Source organism: Elephas maximus, chromosome 25, assembly GCF_024166365.1.
Source record: "Elephas maximus indicus isolate mEleMax1 chromosome 25, mEleMax1 primary haplotype, whole genome shotgun sequence".
Classification (NCBI taxonomy): domain Eukaryota; kingdom Metazoa; phylum Chordata; class Mammalia; order Proboscidea; family Elephantidae; genus Elephas; species Elephas maximus.
The window spans coordinates 31,180,947-31,205,940 of NC_064843.1; the positions used below are offsets into that span (position 1 = coordinate 31,180,947).

At 43.9% G+C, this 24,994-nt stretch overlaps 1 protein-coding gene across 1 annotated transcript in view; it reads right to left on the reverse strand.

Annotated features, from left to right (window-relative positions):
* The window catches only part of BPI (bactericidal permeability increasing protein), a 49,556-nt gene that overhangs the window by 17,782 nt on the left and 6,780 nt on the right, over nucleotides 1-24,994 (reverse strand). Inside the window, exons 3-7 of the mRNA XM_049869077.1 lie at nucleotides 11,239-11,367; nucleotides 9,184-9,345; nucleotides 7,639-7,702; nucleotides 1,950-2,013; nucleotides 193-284 (exon numbers count right to left, since the gene is read on the reverse strand). Of these exons, the coding sequence (XP_049725034.1) occupies nucleotides 193-284; nucleotides 1,950-2,013; nucleotides 7,639-7,702; nucleotides 9,184-9,345; nucleotides 11,239-11,367 (511 nt within the window). The remainder of the gene's footprint in view (nucleotides 1-192; nucleotides 285-1,949; nucleotides 2,014-7,638; nucleotides 7,703-9,183; nucleotides 9,346-11,238; nucleotides 11,368-24,994) is intronic.

A 24,994-nucleotide genomic window follows, 5' to 3' on the forward strand; every position in this document is an offset into this window, starting at 1 on the left:
GGCTAAAGAATGGCAAGGAGGCCAGTATGACAGGAATGGGGAGAGGCTGGAAGTAGGGTGTAGGTCAGGGCAGAGACGAGGTGAGGGGGATGGGTGGAAACCACTGTTAGATTTGTTTCCAAGGATGCTGGGGAGCCTGGGAGAGTCTGAAGTAAAGGTATGAAGGTACGTAATTAGTGGTATAAGCCTCACCTTCGCCTGTAAGTCCAAGCTGTCAGCTGTGGCAATCGGAGGTGCCACCATCGAGTAATCGATCGCAGCCACAGCATCTATGTTGGAACTCACTAAAAAGAAAGAAGATAGATCGTGAGCTGGCTCTCCGTGGCAACATCCCTGGGGTTGGATGTTGGACCAGAAACTGCATTGCCAGCTCCATTCCCAGCTCCTCCAGGGAGCCCTCCCTGAGTTCTCCTTAAAGGAAAATGATGCTACACCGCATATTTGCAGATATCATCTCATTCTCTTCTTCCAACAGTCCTGAGATGAGCACAGGGTCGAGGGAACAGACAGACAAACCTGGACTTGATCGAACTCAGCCCCTCACCAGCTACGTGACCTTGAACAAGTCCCTTTACTTCTCTGAGCATCTCTGTCATCTGTAGAATGGGGTAATACTAGCAACCTCATAGACACTGGGAGGATTAAATGAGAAGGTATATGCCAAACACCCTGTACCTGGCAGGAGCTCAAAGGTCAGGAGGGATCATTGTTAGCAGTGGTGACATCCCAGGTTGAGCCCAGCCTGACTCAGGTCTCAATTGCTTGTTTCCCAGCAGTAACCAATGAGAACTGAATAAATACCAGGTCTTTCCCTTAGTGCTTCCTTTCCACGTCAAACCGAAAAACCAAACCAGTAGCTGTCAATTGACTCTGACTCATGGCAACCCTATGGGTGTCAGAGTAGAACTGTGCTCCATAGGGTTTTCAATGGTCGTGACCTTTCAGAAGCAGATAGCCAGGCCTTTCTTCTGAGGCACCTCTGGGTGGGTTTAAATCACCATCCTTTCGGTTAGTAGCTGAGTGCTTAACTGTGCCACCCAGGGACTCATCCTTCCCATATTAGAAGGAAGAAACTGAGGCACAGAAACGACAAGTTTTCCAAGGTGACACAGCTAAAGTGACAAGACTGGTACTCAAACCAAAATCATTTTCCTGCCTGGCAAGGCCAAACTTTAGACACTAGAACTGCATTGAGCATGTACAGGATGGGCCCCTGCTCCTGGAGAGCCTGGGGATGGTCTCTGCAGGAAGAACATGCATCTCAAGTGGGCAGGGAGCATGTATTCACCACGTACATCAGGCTCTGTGGGGAGGCTGCCCAGGTAGCAGTGTGGGGCCCAGGCTCTTCTGTAAGAAAACCTGGATTTGGATCTTGCTTCTGCCCTTTACTGGTTTTGTGATCTTGCACAAATCATGGATCTTCTCTGGGCCTCAGTTTCCTCATGTGTAAAATGGGGAGAACAACGCCTACCTCAGCAGTGTTGGAAGGCCAAAAGGAGACCATTCCACTGAGTACCTGGCACATAGAGAGCACGCAGCCACGGGGAGCTCTCCCCCAAGCTCGTCCCAGTTTACTAAGCACTTGGGAGCAGGGAGGTTGTCCCAGTTTTAAGGATGTGGAAACTGAAGCCCAGAGACAAGAAGTAACCAGCTTCAGGTCTCAGGCCAGTCATGGGGCTTTGGCCTTAGAGAGCCAGCAGTATTGGGGTGTTGGCCTCTGCAAGGGAGGGGCATGTTTTCTATTTCGATTCTGGACCTACCACAGGACTTGGCCCAATAGGAATCCAATGCCAGCTGCCATTTGAAGAGAGCTTGTTCTACCCATCCCTACTCGATTCCAGGCCTGTATGGGAAACTGCTGACTCCATCACACCCATCACACCTGCCCTGCTTCCCCTGACCCCTCCTCCTTCTATCCCCTCCCTCTTTGACCCCCACCCAGCCCTCACCTGGCAGAGTGTTGAAATAAGGTTGCAGCTTAGAGGACACAGCTTCGGCCACTTTCTCACAGATCTGGGGAGAAGAAGTGATCATTGAGGGCTTCCCATAGTGGAAAACATCCCTCATGAATAATGGTAAGATATGCGTTGCTTTCCTTAAATGTCTCCTTGAAAACCATGTAGCTAATCAAGTTTCCCTTTTCTCTTTGGCCACCAGGAAGCTCAGAACCGAACATGCCATTTGAAAATAGTAATTGTATATGACTGCATGACTTGATGACTTGCACATCTGCATTCTGTCCCCTACTCTGCTCTGGAACTTCCCTGATGGGTATTTATGTTTTCTATTTTCTAATGTGGGTTTATTTCATTTATCTGCTTGTTTTTACTGTCTAAGGTCTCTTGTGGAATGAGGTAGTAAAAAAACAATAAACGTGAGGTGGTCAGTGGTCAGCTTTCCCCTTTCCGTGCTGCCCCTGGAGCGGAGTGCAGGCCCTCTGTTCAAGTCTGGGTGGGCGCCCTCACCTCTGCAGTGTACCACCAGAGAAGCCCTCCCTGACCCCGTCCCCACATCACCCCCAGGGGTACAAGCAGCACTGGTCTAAGAAGACCTAGGTCACATGCCGACTTTGCCAGTAAGGAACTTCCTCCATTTCTCTAGACCTCCATTTCCTTGTCTATAAAATGGACTGTGGCAGGTGATATTTCCCATTCTGCTTGCTCTTCTGTATGTGACCTTGCCACACCTTCATCCAGAAGTGAAGTGTGAATCTCCCCGTGAATCTGGGCAGGCTTATGACTTGCTTGTAACCAGGAGAATGTGGCAGAAGTAAGAGTGTGTAACTTCAGAAGCAAGGTCATAAAAGGCTATGTGTCTTCTGCCTTGGTCTCTTGAATGCTCATTCTCTGGTTGCACCCTCTTGGAACCCAGTCACTAGGGTGTGAGAAGCCAAGCCACAGAGGCCATGGGAATTTGCTCTGGTCAGTAGTGCCAGCTGAGCACAGCCTTCAAGTCATCCAGCCCAGGCAGACACATGAGAGAGGAACCTTCCAGGTGATTCTAGCCCTGAGCTTTTGAGTTTTTCCAAATGAGGCCCCAGACATCACGGAGGAGAGAGAAGCTAAGCCATCTCCGCTGTGGCTGCTTAGTTTCAGATCCCACGGAACCCATGAGCATTGTAAAATGGCAGTTGTTTTATGACACTAAATTTGGGGCTGTTTGTTTTGAAGCGATGGATAGCTGGAACATAGGATTAAAATGAGAGCTGTCCCTAACTTGAAGAGATTGGGGCTTGGGGTAGTGGTCAGATAAACCCTCTCCTCACCCTCCAGATGTTGGATGAACAGCCTCCACCTCGTTAATCCAACTGAGTCTCTTGAGTCCTTGCTTTCTTGACTGTTGGACAGCACCTGGCATGGTGACCACCCTCTCTTTCTAGAAATGGTCCTTCTAGAGCCCTATAACCAAAGACTCTTCGGGCTTTCCTCCTATCTCTCTGGTCACTCTTCCTCAGACATCCTTTGGGAACTCCTCTGCCTTCATGTAAATGTGGGCACTCCTCAAGCCTTTCTTGGCTTCCTACTCCTTCCACTCTGAGCCTTCTCCCTGAGCCATTTCATGCACACCTGTGTCCCCCTGTAGCAGATGCTGTTGGCGCCCCATCCTAATCCACATGGCCTTCCCGGAAGTCACCTACAGCTGGTGTGAACAATTCCCCTACACACCATGACTTCTTGCCCTCAGCTCCTGCATCTCCCTGCCCGAGGGCTTTCTGTAGCTGCCTGACCAGAGCTGCTCAGAGGTGCCAAGGAGTTAAAACCCCCCAGAAACAGTCTTCAACTGAAGGGGGGGTAAGAGTTGGTGGATAAATACTCCCAGCTTTCTTACCCCTTTTGGGACAATTTGAGGTGTGTTCCACACAGTTCCTCTGAGAATCCCCAGCAGGCTGGAGCCCCAGTTGCCCACAGCAGTATCCCTTCATTAATGCGCGTTTCCTGTCTCCTCTCCCCACGCCCCCACTGGGATGCCTGATTTCTCCTCTAAGTAAACCACTTACACCCAAATCTTAGTCTCGGCTTCTGCCCCGGGGGAAGTCGCCTCCACTGCTCCCAATATGCAGCCAACACCCAGACCAGGGTTTGCAGCCCAGACCTATACCCTGAGCCTGGGGGCCTAGCTGCCTCCTAGACAATGTCCCTGCCCCTGTGTGTGCCCCAGGCCTCCCAAGGCCAGCTCCCAAACCAAACTCCTCAGGATCTTACTGCTCCTTGGGTTTGGACCCACCATCTGTCCAGAGGTCAGCCTCCAAACTCCCCTCCCCCTTCTTCTCCATGGCCCGTTATTTTATCAGGGAAGGGTGGGAAATAGGAAGGGACAGAGGAAAAAGAAAAGAAGGATGTAGAAGGAAGGAATGAGGCAGGGAGAAGGAGAAAGGAAGGAAGGAACAGAGGGGGAGAAAAGTTGGTTTCTCTGGAGTGTATTTCTGTCACATCAGACTCTGGGTCACAAGAGGACCCAGAATGTCATTCCCTGAGGAGTCTGTGTCTCTTCTCCAAGTGGCCCAGGGGTGGGAGGAACAACAACCAGGCAGTCTGGGCTACCACCCTCCAGTGCCACTCACCCATCAGGGCCACCAGAGGGCTCCAAACTACAGCAAATCACAGCTGGGAGCTCTGGCTCTTTCCCCTTTTCCTGCCTCCCCCATATACACCTTACATAGATTCAGGCTCTTCCTTTCCCCAGATACCAAGCCTGGAATTTGCATTCCTTGGGAGCAGACTCCTGAGCTCACTCCTCTCCATTTCCAGCCCCTGCTGGCATCATGGATGCCCTGATATCTCATTCTAAACAGTATCTTGTTATGATTAAGAGCTTTGCCTCTGGGGTAAGGTGGCTTGGGTTTGAATTCCAGCACAATTACTTCCTCTCCGTGCCTCAGTTTGCTCATCTGTAAAATGGAGATATTCATGACATCCCGCCTTATAGGGGTTTTGTGTGGATTAAATGCTAAAATCCACGTGGAGTTCATAGCATAGTGTCATGTGTACTCTACTGCCATGCAGAGTACCACAGCATAGTACTGTGCATGTGTAAGCCATCATCATCCTTGCCATCATCACCATCGTTACAGTTATCATCCTCTTCCTCCTCCTCCTCACTATCGTCATCATCACATCGCCTGCATTATCTCATTAGTCGTCACAGCACCCTTGTAAAGAAGGTATTGTTATTAGGTGCCTTCAAGTTGGTTCTGACTCGTAGCGACCTCATAACAAAACTAAACTCCGGTCCTGTGCCATCCTCACAATCATTGCTATGTTTGAGGCCATTGTTGCAGCCACTGTGTCAATCTATCTCTTTGAAGCTCTTCCTCTTTTTTGCTGACTGTCTTAGGCTGAGTTCTCTAGAGAAGCAAAACCAGTAAAGCATATAAATGTATCTATAGAGAGAGATTTCTATCAAGGAAACAGCTCGCACTGTTGTGGAGGCTGGAACGTCCAAGTCTGTGGGGTTAGGATAGAGGTGTCTCCTGATTCAGGTAGTCACAGCGGCTGGCTGGCGAATCCAAGATTGGCAGGTCAAAGAACAGGCCTCTTGCTCACAGCCTGTTAAGACTGACGAATCCCAAGTTCAGGTACGCTGGTAGCTCATGTCCCAAGGACTGGAGGTCAGACGAACAGGAGACAGCCGCAGGATCCAGGGTGAGCAAAAAGTCAGAGCATCTGCTTATATTTGGATGCAGGCCACACGCCCAAAAAAAGCTCCCTTTCAAATGATTGGCTACTCACAGTAGATCCCATCAAGGGAGTGATCACATATAAACACTAAAAACTGTGGCCCAACCAAGTTGGCACACAATCTTAACCATCACACTGACAATCTACTTTACCAAGCATGATGTCCTTCTCCAGGGACTGGTCCCTCTTGGTAACATGTGCAAAGCACGTGAGACAAAGTCTTGCCATCTTTGCTTCTAAGGAACATTCTGGCTGTACTTCTTCCAAGGCAGATTTGTTCGTCTGTCTGGCAGTTCATGGTATATTCAATATTCTTCACCAACACCATAATTCAAATGCATTAAAGTGTTAATGTTCCCATTTTACAGATGGTGAAACTGAGGTTCAGAAAAAATCAAGTAATTTGTTTAAGATCACACAGCTAGTTAAGCCAGCCGTGGAGGCAGAACTAAAACCCCAGGGGTTCTGACCCCAAAACCCATTCTTTCATCCACTGGGTTATGCAGCTTATCAATGATGCACTGATTTTTAGAAACTTTTGACGGAGTGCTTTCAGATAGATTATTTCATTTGATTGTCTCCTTACCCATATTTTCAGCACTATTGACTGGGAAACCAACGTTTCCTGCCTAGAAGACTATATGAGCCTCCTCCATGGTCTTCATGTCCCCACTTTTGGCCCCTCAGGTCATTCTCATAACATTCAAGAAAATTGTTCCAGCCTCCTCTAAAGTGAGACCAGAAGAACTAGATGGTGCCCAGCTACCACTACGGGCCACTCTAACCTAGATTGCAATAGAAGGTCCCAGTTAGAATGGGTGAAAAATGTAGAACAAAACCCAAATTCTTAAAAAAGACCAGACTTACTGGTCTGATAGAGACTGGAGGAACCCCTGAGACTATTGCCCTAAGATAACCTTCGAACTGGAAATTGAAGACACTCCTGGAGGTCACTTAGCCAAATAATAGTCTGGCCTATAAAATAAACAATAACACCCCTGAGGAATGTGCTCTGTAGAATACTCAACGTTACGGGGCCGGCAGGGCAGTGTTTGCTCAAAAGCAAGGATGAGAAGACAGGGAGGGGCAGGGAAGCCAGACAAATGGAAATGGGGAATCCAGGGAGGAAATGGGGAGAATGCTGTCAAGTCGCGAGGATCGCAAGCAATGTCACAGAACAATTTGTGTATGACATGTTAATGGGAAAACTAATTTGCTATGTAAACTTTCACCTAGAGCACAGTAAAAATATTCAAAAAATAATTTAATAAATTCAATGTCACATAACAAAAAATGAAAATTGTTCTAAACCACAAATCTGGTCAGGTCACCCCCCTTGCCTAGAATTTTCAGTGACTCCCCATTGCCCTCTTGAGAAAGCCCAAGCTCACTGTTTTTGGAAGCTTTCTCTGTAAGATAGGCTCAGGTGATTTTCAGACAGTAATGTTTTATAAATGGAAAACCAGACCAATTAATGGTCCTTTTTCTCAGCTGAAGAAACTGTCTTGTGGGGTTCAGGGTATGAGCAGGGTCAAGGAACACTGGCTGGTGCCACCTCTCATACCAGTTCCAGCTTCAAGGAATGGGTTACAATGGGGGTTTGGCCAAAGTCTAGCCTGACAACTTCATCAGTTGCATGTTTTCTGGGTGGAGACCAGAAAGGGGGGAGGATTTCAGGTGTAGTGGGGTGGGGGAAGACGGCCAGCAAGGCTGAAGGAGGCTGTGGAAAGGGAGGGTTGGCAGGGACAGACTGGGGAAGAGCCAAGATGGCTCAAGTAGACAAGGTGGACAGGTTGCTGTGGGCTGTGTGATGTGACCCCCTTCTCAGTCTCTCAGTGGAATCATCAGTAAAGTATCCATGACTGACTTTTACAGCCAGGTTTGTGGTTTCAAAGCATGAGGGCAGACATGAAGGGCCCCTCCTGTTCTGACCCTTGATGAGACTCCCAGACCCACTTACCTTCTTGTTCATGAAATTTCGGAGCCAAGACTCAATTTTTTTGTGGAAGAGTTTGATCAGCCACCTGGAGAGGGACACGTGAGGGGGCATGCATGAGGCTTCCCAGGTGCCCCTGGGATGATTCTAAAGGCTGCCTCCTCTGCCATCCTCCCTCCTCCAAATAGACCTAGGCACACTCATCCCTGGGCTCCAGCTACACACACCCCACTAGGCACTTCTCACCCTGTGTAAGGTGACCTGTTTATGGAGTCATTCCCTCAATAGCTGCAGGGCCTTTGCCCGAGTCTCAGCTTCATTCCTCACCTCCCTCCCAGGCACTGGCACTCCAACCACACTGGCCTGTCATGGCCTCTTGTGTCCTGTACTTCTTCCCACCACAGGGCCTTTACACATGCTCCTTCCCCTGCCTGAAATGCTGCCTGTCTCCAACATCTACATACTTCACTCCTGCTTATTCTTCTCAACTCAATTCAAATGTCATTTCCTCAAAGAAAGACTGAGCAGCCTCTAGATTCGGTCAGATCTCCCTGTTTTATATTCTCGCAGTACCTTGTATCTCTTCTTAGTTCTTACCTCCTTTTGTAATTTTCCGTGAGCCATTCATTAATGCAATGACTGGTTAATGTCTGCTTTCCCCATTGGGCTGGAAACTTCAAGAGAACAGGGACTGGGTGGCTAAGAGTCTGGGGCAAGATGGTGTTGGATTTGAATCCCTCCTTAACACTCACTAGCTATGGAAACAGTTTATTTCCTATCCTCTCTGTGCCTGTGTTTTCTCCCCTGAAAATGGAATAATAATAGACCAATTTCATAGAATCCTTGTGTGGTTTCAATAAGATAATATATGTGCTTAAAACAGTGCTTGGCACAGAGTAAGCCTCCAATCTGTGTTAACTATTCCTAAATTTTTATTGGTCACTGTTGTTTTCTGAGCACTTTGCACAAGCCTGGTGCATAGCTTGTTGTTGTTGTTGTTATTAGGTGCCATCAACTTGACTTTAGACTCAGAGTGACACAATGTGACAGAGTAGAACTGCCCTATGGGATTTTCTAGCCTGTCATTTTTATGGGAGCAGATCTCCAGGTCTTTTCTCCTGTGGAGCCACTGGGTGGGTTCGAACAACCAACCTTTTGGTTTAGCAGCCAAACTCTTAATCACTGCACCACCAGGGCTCCTTTGGTGAATAGCAGGGTCTCAGATATTTGTTGAATGAAGGAATGGATGAATGTGTTCAGATTTGCGAGGAGGATTTTATAATTTAGCACGTATAAAATGCTTTGCACAGAGGCTGGGGCATAGTACATGCCCAGTAAAGTCTGCTGAATGCATTTAATGAATAAGTTACACCTGGAGTCAGGGACAGTGTCAGCTCATCCGTGCTCCACTCCCACCCCCCAGTCCCTCACCGAGGCCTCCGAACAAGCCCTGGCATGGAGGCGGTGCTCTGGGTGTACGTTCTGAATGCAGGCAGGATAGGGACAGTTCTCCTCAAGGTCCCTCCCCTGTCTCCAGCCCCAGGAGATCATATCCCAAGCCGATCATACCCCACTCTGCTGCCTGAGACCTTTATGTGCACACTGTTGATGCTGCTCCTGCAACTGGAACTGGCAACGGTGGCACGCCCTGAGTTGGGGTTTCTGCCCAGCTTCAGATCAGCCGAGATGGAGACGCCCTGCACGCTCAGGTCGAAGTTGCCGCTAATTTTGCTGAAGGGAGATGAAGAGAAGTGACTGAGAGCAAGCACTTCATTATTTATTATTCCCCACTGTCACTCAAACTTCACACCAAGGCCAGAAGGTATGTGCTGTTATTATCCCCCCTTCAGGTGAGAAGGTAAAGCTCAGAGAGGGGAGGCGGCTTGCCCAAAGTCACACAGTAGCTGAACGCTAGAGTCAGGGTTCCACCTGAAGTCTGAACCCACGTCTGCCTGGCAGAACCCTGCTCTTAACCATTACCTTTAGACTCCTATTGCTGTGTGGCTTTGTGTAATACGTTTCTTAACGTCTCTGAGCTTCAGTTTCCTCACCCAGACCCTGGACCAGCAGTGGGACACCTGAATGTCAGTCTCAGCTTTGTCACTAAGCTGGGTGCTTTGGAGCCAATTAATTAATCGATGTCTTAATTAGATGGGATTAGTAATTCCCCCCTCAGAGATGAAGTGAGGTTTGGGTAAGACAGTGGACATAAATCTAATTTGTCAACTCTTCTATCATGTGATGAAGTATAGGTCTGTGTGTGTGTGATCAATAAGTAAAATGGTAGATGCTAAAGAGCCCAGGTGAAGCATTAAGCAATTCTTGTTGTGGGGAGGGTGCAGACACAGTAATCCTTGTAAAGGAGGGTAGATTCATGCCCCTCTCCTCATCCAAGGTGCCCTCTCTTAGATCCCCACAAAGAAGAAGTTGCTAACGTGACCGGTCAGCCTGGGCCACTATTACTAGTGGGCAGGGTGCCTGTGGTGAGAGCCCAGTACTTAGATCAGAGTTGTGGGAGACTGGATTATCAGTCATGATTTTTTATCCTTCTCTGCATCCACACAAATGCCATGGCCCATGATAGGTGGAGTGTGTGTCTCCGCCCTTTCACTTTGGGTTGGGCCACGTGACTTGCTCTGGCCAATGGGCATATGGGTAGAAGTCACCAATGGGCACATGGGTAGAAGGCACTATAGGTCAGTTCCGAGCCTAGGCCTTATGAGGGTCTGCATGTTTCTGCAAGCCCTTTTTTGAACCTCTGCAATCACTGGAGAAGAATATGCCTTGGGTAGCTCTCTGGTTCGGGGAAGAGGATGAGATACACTTGGAACAGAGCCACTGCAGCTGAGCCAAACCTAGATCAGCTGAACCCCAGCCAACCCACAGACATGTAAATGATCATACAGAATTGGTGTGTTAAGTCACTGAGTTTGGGATGATTTATTATAAAGAAACAGCTCATCGATGTTGTTGTTATTGTGAGCCATTGAGGTGATTCTGACTCTCGGCAATCCCAAGTGACAGAGTAGGACTGCCCCATACGGTTTCCTAGGCTGTAATCTTTATGGGAGCAGATCACCAGTTCTTTTCTCCCCAGGAGCCCCTGGGGAGTTTGACTAGCTGACCTTTCAGTTAGCAGCCAAGCACTTAACCATTGTGGCACCAAGGCTCCTTAGCTAACTGATACCAAAACCAAACCAAACGAAACTCATTGATGTCAAGTCGATTCTGACTCACAGCGAGTATATAGGACAGAGTAGAACTGCCCCACAGGGTTTCCAAGGAGTGGCTGGTGGATTCTAACTGCCGACATTTAGCTAGCAACCACAGCTCTTAACCACTACACCACTAAGGCTCTTTGTCTTCCATCCTAAGCCCCATGCTCCAACTCAGTCTTGCCAGAGTCCTGCATTGAGGTATCAGGCAAATGCTTAGCTATTAATCAAGGATTGTGTTGACTCTTCTGATGTAGAAAATTCCCTAATTCCCTCAAGACCCCTGTGGGGATGAGTGGTGACAGGCAAAGGAAAATTTGGGCATTCTTAGGACCTTAGCTTTTATCCCTTCCGAATATCCCCCAAGAGCTCACCCATACACCCGATAGCCCTGAGCAGGGAAACGTACATGAAACGCTTTCGTGCCTTCGCTTTTCCACTGATCTTGATGTTAGCATCGCTGATGGAGAGTTTAAGGCCCACATTGGGCACTGGTGTTATCCGGGAACTGGGCAGCTGGAAACTGCGGATATCTATGCTGCAAATGCAAAGACGAAATGTTCAGTCAGCCTCCTGGGCGACCACATGAGGACAACTCAGTTAAAGCAGACTCTTCCTCCCACCCCCATCCCCAGTCCTCCACTTCACCCATCTCAGGAGGACCCAGGAGCTAGGAGGGTGGCCTTGGGAACTCTGTGGGCAGTGGGTGGAGTGGCTAGGACTTTGAAGTTAAAGAAATCTGTGTTTGAATCTTACTCTTCCACTTACTAGTGTGTGACCGTGGCAGATTAGTGAATCACTCTGAGCCTCAGTTTCCTCGTTTGTAAAAAGGGGACAATATCCTCTATCTTGCAGGATGTGTGGCACTCAATGAAAATAACAAATTTATCCCATTGACTACAAGCTCTACAAAGGCATGGAATGTGTCTTTTTTTTTTTTTTTTCACTCTTGTAGCTCCATAGCCTGCTGTACCAGATACATAGCAGGTGGTCAAAAATATTTGTTGAGTGAATGGGGTGTACAATTTTGTACAGGACATTTGTGAATGTTCTGCCCAGCATCCAGGCCCCTTTCTCGTGAGAACAGTACTGCTATTTTACTTTGGGGGAGCCCCTCCCCATGTCTGTTCCATGTCACTTCAAAAAAAAACTGACTTCACCTCCATCTCCAGGGAGTGGAACTTTGGACCTAGTCTTAAACTAATTTGTGTATTCTAATCCCATGGCCACAGTAATTGGCTCAGGGGTGTGTACATAACCTAAGAGGGACCAATCAGGGTGAGTCTTAGGACTTTTGCTTTAGTGTCAAGGAAAAGGCACTCTCCTCCCATGGGACTGGGAGTGCTGAAGAGATAAAGCAAGAGATGCTGGTGACTATCTTGTCCCTTGACAGGACAACATATCTGAGAATTGGGCTTCCCCAAGGAAGAGAGTCTCATATGAGTCGGAATTGACTCGATGGCACTGATTGGTTGGTTGGTTGGTTGAAGGAAGAGAGAAACAGGGTTCGATGACATCATTTGCGCCAGGCTTAAGCTGAACCTGAACCCAGGCTACTACAGCAACTTTTCAGTCATATAAGCCAATAAATTCTGGCTTAGGCCATTTTGGATTAGGTTTTTTTTTTTTTTTTGTCTCTGAAACCACCCCAAACCCTAAATGATAAATGGGTTAGCACAGAATTTTGGAGTTCATGACTCTACCCTGGGAGTCCCAGCAAGTGCCTGAAAGACAGTGTTTGTGGCTTTCCCCAAGCTAACCTTGGGGACTGTATTCCCTTGGGATGGTATGAGCACTAGCTTTGGGATCCTAAACTCTCAGGGTTTGGGTGTTTGAAGCTCTACAATTCTAGATGTTAATGGCCCCGGAAACCAAACGAAACCAATTACTGTCGAGTTAATGCTGACTTATGGCAACCCCATGTGTGTCAGAGTAGAACTGTGCTCCACTGGGTTTTCAATGGCTGAATTTTTATAACTGGAAAACCAGGCATTTCTTCCAAGGTACCTCTAGGTGGACTTGAACCACCAACCTTTCTTTTTAAATAATGTTTTATTTTTTGGTGAAAATTTACATAGCAAGTTAGGTTCCTATTTAACAATTTTCATACAAAGGGTTCAGTGACATTAGTTACATTTATCACAACGTGTCGATATTCTCTTTAATTGTGTTCTGTTTGTTCCATTTCCAGTACTCTAATTTCTCTGCCCCCTTATCTTCTGATCTTTGCTTTTGAGTAACTGTTGACCTTTTCATCTCATACTGATGGCACCGTTATTATGGACAGTATCCTTTATTTTGTGTGCCACTCTGCTGTTTCACAAAAAGGTGATCTCAGGAGATAGCCTTAGTTCTAGATTTAAATAGTGTCTCGCGACAATAGTCTCAGGAGTCCTCTGTTCTCTACTGTTTCAGTTTGTCTGGCTTTTTAAAAATTTTATTTTAATGAGAATTTGAGTTCTGTTCTACTTTTTTCTCTCATCCTGTCTGGGGCCACCTATTGTGACCCTGGTCAGAACAATCAGTGGTGGTTGCTGGACACCATCTAGTTCTTCTGGTCTCAGGGTAGATGAGGTTGTGGCTTGGGCAGACTTGTTTCTTTTCTGAGCTTTTGGTTACCTTCTTACTGTTTTGCTCCTGGTGAGTGGAGACCCACAGTTGTGTCTTAGATGGCCACTTGCAAGTTTTACGATCCCAGATGCTGCTCACTTTATGAGCATATTTGTGTCTTCAATGAATATATGTGCCTGCATCTACATATTTGTATTTACATGTACCTATTCTAGTTTTATGTACATACCATACCTACCTGTACCAATATGCCTATACTCATCTATATGTGCTCAAACACTCGTTTTTACTTTGGCTGTTCCGTGCTCATTACATCCACATTTGGTGCTACTTTTACCATCACATATATACATGCATAATAAACAAATAAATGAATAAGTAAAATAACAAGTCTCTACGTTCTAAAGCATACTTTCCCCTCCCCCTCCTCTCCGTGGTAACCACCAGTGAACACTGGTCTCTCTGTATATATCTATTCTTGTCTTCTTATAAAAGAGGAATCATACAATATTTGTCCTTATATTCCTGACTTACTTCACTCAGCATTATGTCCTCCAGGTCCATCGATGTTACGTTTCAAGGCCTCACAATAGTTCTTCATGGTTGTGTAGTATTCCGCTGTATATACCGCAATTTTCTTATCCACTCATCTTTTGATGAGCACTTGGTTTGTTTCCATATATTTGCTATTGTGAATAGAGCAGTAATGAACATAGGTGTGCATATGTCTGTTCATGTCATTAATTTTAGGTCTCTAGGAGTCAGAATCAACTGTACAGCAATAATTTTTTGAGGGGGTATATAACTAGGAGTGGGATTGCTGGATCATAAAAAAGATCATAGGATGGCTCTATTTCTAGTTTTTTTGAGAAAGCGCCATACTGTTTTCCATAGTGGTTATACCATTTTACAGTCCCACCAGCAATGCATAAGGTTTCCAGTCTTCTCACATCCTCACCAACATTTGTTGTTATCTGTTTTTTGTTTTTTTTTAATCAGTGCCATTTTAACCATGGTAAGATGGTATCTCATTGTAGTTTTGATTTGCATCTTTCTAATGACTAATGATCGTGGACATCTTTTCATGTTCGCTGGCTGCCTGGATGTCCTCTTTGGTGAAGGTTTACCAATTTTTTGATTGTGTTGTTTATCTTTCTGTTGCTGAGTTGTTGCAGTTTCCACAAATTTTAGAGATTAGACCCTTATCCTATAAGCCATTTCTGAAGATTTTTTCCTAGTCTGTAGGCTGTGTATTTACTCTTTAGTAAAGTCTTTTGATGAGCATAAGTTTTTTTAATTTTTATGAGGTCCTATCTATTTTGTCTTCTTCTATTCATGTATTTGTTGTTATGTTTGTTATCCTATTTTTACAGAAGATTAGCTACCATAGTTTTCTCTCTAAGTTTTCTTACAGGAATTTTATGGTTTTAGGTTTAACATTTAGACCTTTGATCCATTTTGCATTATTTTTGTGTATGGTGTGAGGAATGGGTCTTGTTTCATTTTTCTGCCAGTAGATATCCATTTTTGCCAGCACCATTTATTAAAGAGATTGTACCTGCCCCATTCAATGAAATTTGACCCCTTGTCAAAAATCAGTTGTCCATAGATGGCTGGGCTTATTGAGTTCTCAATTCTATTTCACTGGCTTATGTGTCTGTCATTGAAGCAATACCAGGCCGTTTTGATTACAGTGGCTGTATGGAATGTTTTGATGTTGGGGAGTGTGAGGCCTCCTGCTTTGTTCTTTTTCTTCAATATTGCTTTGGCTATTCAGAGGTTCTTTCCTTTTCATATGAAGTTGGTCATTAGTTTTTCCATTTCAGTAAAGATGTTGTTGGGATTTGTAAAGGGATTACATTGTATCTGTGGATTGCTTTAGGTAGAATTGACATTTTCACTATATTGTTTTCCAATGATGTATTGCACTGAGGAAATCTGCTGCAAAAGACCTCATTAAAGTGTTAAAAAGCAAAGATGTCACTCTGAGGACTAAGGTGCACCTGACCCATGCCATGGCATTTTCAATTGCCTCATATGCATGTGAAAGCTGGACAATGAATAAGGAAGACCAAAGAATTGATGCGTTTGTTGGTGAAGAATATTGACTATATCCTTGACTGCCAGAAGAATGAACAAATCTGTCTTGGAAGCAGTACAGCCAGAATGATCCTTAGAAGTGAGCATGGCGAGATTTCATCTCACATACTTTGGACATGTTATCAGGAGAGACCAGTCCCTGGAGGAAAGACATTGTGCTTGGTAGAATGTCAGTGAAAAAAAGGAAGACCCTCAACGAGATGGATTGACACAGCGATTGCAACAATGGGCCCAAGCATAACAATGATCATGAGGATGGTGCAGGACCGGGCGGTGTTTTGTTCTATCGTACATAGGGCTGCTATGGGTCGGAACCAACTTGATGGCACCTAACAAGAACAAGTCTTCCTATCCATGAGTATGGGAGGTGTTTCCATTTTTGTAAGTCTCTTGTAGTAGTGTTTTACAATTTTCATTGTATAAGTTTTTTATGCCCCTGGTTAGGTTAATTCCTAGGTATTTTATCTATTTGGGGGCTATTTTAAATGGTATTTTCTTGAGTAGTCTTTGTTAGTATAGAGGAACCCAACTGATTTTTGTGTGTTGATCTTTTACCCTGCAATGTTGTTAAATTCTTCTATTAGTGTCAGCACTTTTCCTGTGGAATCTTCAGGGTCTTCTATGCATAGGATCGTGTCACCTGCAAATATAGTTTTACTTCTTGCAGTCTATTAAATTTGTCATTATGCTCTTCTCTAATCTTCTTAAGTTTCTGTAATGCTTTGACTCTATGTTGCTTGGCTTGTTCTGCGTTTTGCCTGAAATCCTTCCTGATCTATTGAAGAGTTCTGTATGTTAATCTTTTGTATTCCAGGAAGTTTTCTTCATCCAAAAGATTTCTTGATTCTTTGTCTTGGGAGCTTGCTGAAGCCATCACAGTCAGCCTGTCTATGTGATTTGATATTGAGTTGTCTCCGAGCAATCAATAAGTTATTGTTTTTGTTTATTTTATGTTTGTTTACTGTGTCCTAGCTTCTTGTTTTGTTTTGATATGCTCAAATAGGCTGCTCAAGTGAGCTAGTTTGGTTATTGGTGCCTTTGAAGCTCTAAAGTCCTTCACCATGTGGTTAGAGCTGTTACTAGGTATATGAGCCCAGGAATCCGTTTACTTTTCTTGTATGGATTCAGCTCAAGTGTCCAGGTCATCCTAAGTAAAGAAGCTGTTTCTGTTCCCAGTTTAGGGGAGCTGGCAGATTACTTTTTCCCTGTTTGTTAATTTGTTCTTTCTCCAGGTCTGGGAGAATGGCTCAGGTGCACAACAGGTCCTACTTCCAGCCCAGGGACCTGGTGCCAAACAGGGAGGGGTCAGGAAAATGGGAGAGAGTTTTTTCCCCCCAAAGGGTGTTTTTTGGTCTGTGAGGTAGTTTAGATGCTTGTGCTTATCTTTTGTTGAGAGCACCACTTTTTGCTGTTTCTGGAGGCTTGAGTGGACTCTCCACTGCTGGGTCCTTCCTGATGTGGAAAATGTGTCCCGAATGCCACTGCTTGCCTCACCACACTCACGCCAGCGGATCCAGCCTGCTGGGTGCTGGTTCCCGCTAAGTCAGGTCTGGCAACTTCTCACTGCTTCTGAACCATCTCTCCCTCCCCTGGCTGCTCAGTCCAGTTCCTCGACTTTGCCTTTGATGTTCAGGGCTACTAGATTATCAATAATTGATTCACTCACTTTTTTAGGTCTTTGTTGTAAGAGGGACCACAGGAAGTAGATAACTACTCAACCATCTTGACCCTTCCTGAGATAGTTTTACTTCTTCCTTTCTGATCTGGATACCTTTTATTTCTTTTTCTTGTCTTATTGCTCCGGCTAGGACTTCCAGTACAATGTTGAATAAGAGTGGTGATAATGGGCATCCTTGTCTCATTCTCGATCTTAAAGGGAAGGCTCTTAGCCTTTCTGTGTTAAGTTTAATGTAAGCCACTGGTTTTGCATATATGCCCTTAATTATGTTGAGAAATTTCCCTTCTATTCCTATTTTGCTGAGAGTTTTTATTAGGAAAGGGTGTTGAATTTTATTGAATGCCTTTTCTGCATCAATTTGTATGATCATATGGTTCTTTTCCTTTGTTTTATTTATGTGGTGGATTACATTGATTAATTTTCTAATGTTGAACCACTCTTGTAATCCTGGTATGAATCCCACTTAATCATGGTATGTGATTTTTCTGATATGTTGCTAAAGTTTGTTGGCTAGAATTTTGTTGAAAATATTTACATCTATGTTCATAAGGGATGTTGGTCTGTGGTTTTTGTGTGTGTGTGTGTGTGTGTGTGATGTCTTTGCCTGGTTTAAAAAGCCTGGTTTAGGCATCAGCTTTATGCTGGCCTCATAGGAAGAGTTTAGTAGTGTTCCTTCCTTGTCTATATTTCTGAAGAGATTGAGTAGGATTGGTGTCAGCTCTTCTCTGGATATTTGGTAGAATTCTCCAGTGTAGCCATCTGGTCTTGGGCTTTTATTTTTGTTGGCGTTTTTTTAATGGCACTTTCGATCTCTTCTTTCATAATGGGTCTGTTTAAATGTTCTACCTCTGTTTGTGTTAGTTTGGGTAGTGTGATCATTAGGGTTGTGTGTCAACTTGGCTGGGCCATGATTATCAGTGGTTTGGCAGTTATGATGTAGTTTGGCAGTCATATGATGATGTGACATGATGACATTTGATATAATGTAATAACCTCCATGACAGAATCTGCTGTTAGTAGCCGATCAACTGAAAGGGAGTTTCCTTGGGCGTGTGGTCTGCATTGAATATAAGTGGACATTCCTGCAAGGCTTGTGGGATTTTGCTTGCTCTGGATCCTGCAGCTGGCTCCTGTTTGTCTGACCTCCAGTTCTTGGGACTTGAGCTAACAGCTTACCTGTGGTCTTGCCTGCTGATCTTGGGATTTGTCAGTCTTTGCAGACTGTGAGCAAGAGCCCTGCTGTCTGACCACCAATCTTGGGTTTTCCAGCCCCTGTGGCTATGTGAATCAGGAGAAGCCTCAAGCCTGACCCACAGATCTGGGATATTTCAGCCTCTACAACCACGTGAGCCATTTCCTTTATACAAAGCTCTCTATACAGATATTTATGGAAACCCTGGTGGCATAGTGGTTAAGTGCTATGGCTGTTAACCAAGAGGTTGGCAGTTCAAATCCACCAGGCGCTCCTTGGAAACTCTATGGGGCAGTTCTACTCTGTCTCATAGGGCCACTATGAGTTGGAATAGATGCAAGGGCAGTGGGTTTGTTTTTTTGGTTTATATAGATATTTATATGATTTACTGGTTTTGCTTCTCTAGAGAACCCAGCGTAAGACAGGTAGATAGTATGTTTCTAGGAATTTATTCATTTCATCTAGATTTTCAAATTTGTTGAAGTACTTTTTTTGTAGTAATCAGTTACAATCTTCTTTATAACTGTTAAATCAGTTGTAAAGTCACCAATTTAATTTCTTAATTTGGTTATTTGTCTCTTCTGTTTTTTTTTTTTTTTAGTCTAGCCAGTGGTTTACCTATTTTATTAATCCTTTCAAAGAACAAACGTCTGGTTTTGTGATTCTTTCTATTTTTTTCTATTTTGTTTATTTCTGCCCTGATCTTTATTATTTCCTTTTTTTTTTTGGTAGCTTTTGGTTTTTTTCTCTTCCTTTTCTATTTGTTCAAGTTGTTTGTTTAAGTTAATGATTTTGGGTCTTCTTTTTTAGTATAGATATTTATTGCTATGAATTTCCCTTTGAGTACTGCTTTTACTGTGTCCCAAATGTTTTGATACGTTGTTTTTATTTCTAGGAATTTTTAATTTTGCCTGTGATCCAGTAGTTTTTTAGTAGTGTATTATTTAGTTTCCATGTATTTACTTATTTATTTTCCTTATTTTTCCTGTTGTTGATTTCTAGCTTCATACCATATGGTCAGAAAAAATACTTTGCGTGATTTCAATCTTTTTAAATTTGTTGAGACTTTTTTGTGTTCTAGCATATGGTCTAGTCTGGAAAATGATCCATGTGCACTGCAGAAGAATGTGTATCGTTCTGATGTTTGCTGGAGTGTATCTGTTTCATGTATTTTGGTGCATTGCAGTTAGGTGCATACATATCTATAATTGCTATGTCTCCTTGCTGGATTGACCCTTTTATTATTACGTAATGTCCTCCTTTATCTCTCGTAATAGATTTTGAGTTGAGTCTGTTTTATCTGATATCAGTATGGTCATCCCTGCTCTTTTTTGTTTACTAGTCACATGGAATATTTTTCTCCATCCTTTTATTTTCAGCCTGTTTGTGTCCTTATGTCTAAGGTGTGTTTCTTGTACACAGCAAAAGGATGGATCATTTTTTTTTTTTTAATCCATTCTGCCACTCTCTGCCTTTTGCATGGGGTATTTAGACCATTTACATTTATGATTATTACTGAAAATGAACTGTCTACCTCAGTCATTTTGCTATTTGTTTTTTGAATGCTCTGTATCTTCTTTGTTTTTTAATTTTAATTTTTCTGTTTTTGTTTGTATTTGGCTGCTTTCTTGTGATGAACTATTTTGCTATCTTCCTTCTTTTCCTCTGCATATTTTTTCTTGGTGATTTCTTAGTGATTACCACATATATTACATTATGCAACTTACAGCTGCAACTACATTTAACATGAACAACAGTTAGCCTACAACCTTAACATAATAAATCTATTTCTGATATGCTCCTCCCTCCACCATTTCTGTTGGTGTGTCTCCATTAACATCAATATACAACCTGTACTTGATAAGCTCACTTTGTACTTATTTCTTACAAAGTTGATGTTTTATTGTTTACAGGATTTTATTATTGAGTTTATTCCCTGAAAATATCATATACTTGGTCTTTACAATTGCCCTTGTTGTTGCATTTTTGGAGATCTCTCTCTTATTTTTTCCCTTGTATAGATATGAGAATTTATCTAATCCTCTTGCCTTTTCATTTTGAGTACTACTTTGAGTAATATTTGCAAAGCTGGTCTGGTAGTGGCAAATCCCCAGAGCTTCCATTCGTGTGGACATGTCTTGATTTCCCCCTCATTTTTGAATGACAAATTTGATAGGTAAATAATTCTGGGTTGGTAATTGTTTCATTCAGTATTTTATATGTGTCACTCCACTGTCTTCTGGCCTCAAGAGTTTCTGGGGAGAAATCTAAACTGATTCTTATGAGAGACCATTGGTATGTTACATTGTGTTCCTCAAACTTCTCTTCTTGTGTTTGGTTTTAACCCCCTCCGCCCCGAGGTCTGAGCTGCCATTACCGACTGGCTCCCTCAACGTCACTTTTTTGTTTGTTTTCAAGAATGTTATTTAAAAAAAAAAAAAAAATGTTATTAGGGAGGCCCAAAAGAGTAAGTAAAACAGATACAAACATCAATACTGGAATCCTAAGCATCAAATGAAGGAATAAAGAACTCGATCAAGCACCGAATGAAATAAGAAACTAAGAGAGAACAGAGAATGAGGAGTGCTACAGAGTGGAGGTCCTCAACCAGTTAACTCAGCATGGATTCGCCATCTTGGACTACAGTCACCAAGGAACACAGACAGGGAGTATGGGAAGGCAGCTTCATGGAGCTCCCAACAGGAAACAGAGCATCCAGTAACCAGGAATACAAGCTTTCCTCCCCTCATCCTTTTTACCTCTACGTGGCCTCTGCCGCTTTCCAACGGGCCACAGTTGCTCAACCAGAGAGACGCTATCTCATTGCTGCCTGGATCCACCCTGCCCCACTGACTGGCTCCCTCAGCAACATTTCTTTGGGGGAGAGTTATTGGGGTTTTTTTGGCTTTTTCTTGTTCCTTCTCTCTCCCTTCCTTCCTTTCCTTTATCTCACCCAGCTAACTCTGTGTGCTGTCCCCTCCCCTTCTTGATGGGCTGTGCCACAACGCTCGGCTAGAAAGCGACCAGTGCACAGCCTCCTCAGGTCCATGCCACCCCCACCAGCAGGTTCCGACAGTTCCATTTATTTATTTATTTGGCTTCTTCTCTCTCTCTCTCCCTTCCTTTCTTTTCTCCTGCCCACCTAGCCCCATGAGCTGCCCCTGCCCCTTCTCAATGGACAGTATTGCACCATGTGACTAGAGAGCCACTGGCCATTGGCAGTGGCCTCCTCAGGTTCGTGCCACCCTCACTGGTCAGCTCCTTCAGTGCCATTTTTTTTGTCTGTTTCTTCTTTCTCTATCCCTTCCTTCCTTTTCTTTCACCCACCCACCAAGCCCTTTGTGCCATCCCTGCCCCTTCTTGATGGGCCGTGCAGTACTGCTTGGCTAGAAAGTCACCAGTGCATGGTTTTTGTTTCTTCTCTCCCTCTCTTCCTTTCTTTCCTGTCTCCTGTCCACCTAGCCCTGTGCACTGTCCCTGCTCCTTTCCCAAAGGGCCTTACTGCACCACTCAGCTAGAGAGCCATCAGCACATGGCCTCCTTGGGTCTGTGCTACCCTCACCAATTGGCTCCCTCAGCGCCATATTTTTTTAGTTTGTTTGCTTCCCCCCCCCCGTTCCTTCTCTCTCTCTCCCTTCCTTTCCTTTATCCTGCCCGCCAAACCCTGTGTGCCACCCATGCGCCTTCTCGAAGGACCATGCTACACTGCTTGCCTAGAGAGTTACTGGCACACAGCCCCCCATGCCTGAGCTGCCATCGCCGACTGACTCCCTCAACACTTTTTGTTTGTTTTTCTTCTTTTTTTTTGTCATTGTTTCACCTCTTTCTCTCTCTGTCTTTCTACCTTCCTTCCTTTCCTTTCTCCCACCCACCTAGCCCCCCCTCTTCTCAATGGGCTGTGCTGTACCACTGGGCTGGATCGCCTCTGGCATACAGCCTCCCCAGGCCTGTGCCAGCCACAGGCTGGCTCTCTCAGTGTTATATTTTTTATTTTTCTTTATCTTTCCCCTTCTCCCTCCCCCTTCCCACCTAGGTCCTGCACTGTCTCTGCCCCTTCCTGATGGGCTGTGCCACACCATCTGGCAAGAGAGACATATAGCTCACCACCACCCCAATTCCATCCTGCCCCCAATAGCTAGCTCCCCCATTGTTTTTGTTTTTGTTTGTCTCTTCTCTCTCTTTCCCTTCTTGTCTCCCCCCCCCCGCCCACCTAGCCCCATGTGCTGCTTACACCCGTTCTAGACAGGCTGAGCCACATCACTTGGCTAGGAAGCCACCAGCATCTGCCATGCTCCCACCTGACTTTTTATTTCTTTTTTACATCTTTTTTAAAATTTGGTTCTGTTTCTCTCTCTTCTTTGTCATACACTTAGTTCCACACATCACATCCTCTCCCTTCTCTCCTGCCTATCTGCACAGAACATTGAGCATCACTCTCCCAAGCGGCACCAGCACAGATACCCAGACCCCTGGACTCCATCCTGAACTGTCACCTGGCCCCATCTGTCAGCCCCAGTTTGTGCTGCAAATGACCCCCCCTCCCCTCGCTCCCCTCCGCTGGACCTGCACTGCTGTACCATAGCTGAGTGACCGGCCATGCTCACCTGGACAAGTTGGTGAGAAGTATCATGTCCACAGCTGAGTAAGCAACAAAACAAGCCTAGCCTACCTGCCCAGACATAACCAAATAAAAACAAAAAAGCAGGATGAAACAAACAAACCTACAATCAATAAATCAAGAAAATAATTCCTGAGTGTCCTGGAGACAGCAGACACTAACAAAACATATTAAAAACAAAACAGGACAGTATGACTCTAGAAAGCAACCACAATAAAACACCAGATGACCTCCTGGTAGAAGGAAAAGGCACTGGAACTACCTAACAGGGAATTCAAAACTCTAAAATTTGAGGCTTTCCAAGAGACTGGAAAGAGAGGAAGGAAAAAATAGACAAAAGCACGGAAAATGCAGACAAAATTAGGGAAAACACAGACAACGCAATGGAAGAATTCAGGAAAACAATACAGGAACAAAATGTTAAAATAAATAAGCAAATAGAAAATCATACAAAAACAGCAATTAGAAATCCAAAAGATAAACAACAAGATTTCAGAAATAGTGCAATAGAAAGTTTTAGGAGCAAATTTGAAACAATGGAAGATAGGATCAGTGAAAATGAAGACAAATCCTTGGATACCACTTTGTTTGAGGAAAAATCAGAGAAAAGAATGAAGAAAAAAGAAGAAACCCTGAGAATAATGTGGGAATACAACCAAAAGCAAAAATTTGCCTGTAATCAGAGTTCCAGAAAAATGGGAGAAAACAGAAAACACAGAGAGGGTCACTGAAATATTTGCTGACAGAAAACATCCCTAATATCATGAAAGATGAAAAGCTGACCATCCAAGAAGCTCAATGAACCCTATAAGAATAGACCCCAAAAGAAAATCACCAAGACATATTATAATCACACTAGCTAAAACCAAAGACAAAGAAAAAATTCTGAGAGCAGCTCAAGAAAAACAAAAAGTCACGTAGGGGAAACAATAAGACTAAGCTCTGATTACTTGGCAGAAACCATGCAGGCAAGAAGGCAATGGGATAACATATATAAAATCTTGAAAGAAAAAAGTTGCCAGTCAAGAGGTAATATATCCTGCAAATTTCTCACTCAAATATGACGACAGAATCAAGACATTTCCAGATAAGCAGAAATTAAGGAGATGTGTAAAAACAAAACCAAACTTACAAGAATGATTAAAGGGAGTCCTTTGGTTAGAGAACTAACAACATCAGACAACAACCTCAATGTAGGACACAGGACAGCACCAGCTAGATATCAACCAAGGTAATGAACTCTCAAGGATAAAACAAAACTAAAAAGTATACAAGAGGACAAAAGAGGGAATAAACAGGTGTAAAACTTTCCAATGGAGAGGAAGTCAAGGCAATATCAAGTAATAAAAGACTGGTTTAAACTTAGGAAGCTAGGAGCAAATTTCAACGTAACCACAAAGAAAGTTAACAAATCTACCCATCAAAATAAAGAAGAAAAACAAAGCATCAATAAACACAACATGTACAAAAACAAAAGAAAGAAACAAACAAAAAACACAAACAAAATGAATTCAGCACAGGAGAGTAAGAGGAACAAAGAAAACTTCAGCATCCCCCCCCAAAAAAAAGCACTACAAAATGACAGCAACAAACTCACACATATCAATAATCACACTGAATATAAATGGCTTAAATGCACCCATAAAGAGACAGAGAGTGAAAGAATGGATTTAAAAGAAAAAAAAAAAACATCAATATGCTGTCGACAAGAGACACACCTTAGAAACAAATACAAAAATATATTAAAAATTCAAAGGATGGGAGAAAAAAATCAAGCAAATAGCAATCAAAAAAGAGCAGGAGTGGCAGTGCTAATCTCAGATAAAATAGGCTTTAAAACAAAATCCACCATAAAAGACAAGGAAGGACATTAAAGAATGATAAAGGGACAATCCACCATGAGGACATAACCATAATAAATATCTACACACCCAATGATGAAGCTCTGAAATACATTAAAAAAAAAAAAAAAAAAAACAACTCTAACAGCACTGAAAAGAGAAACT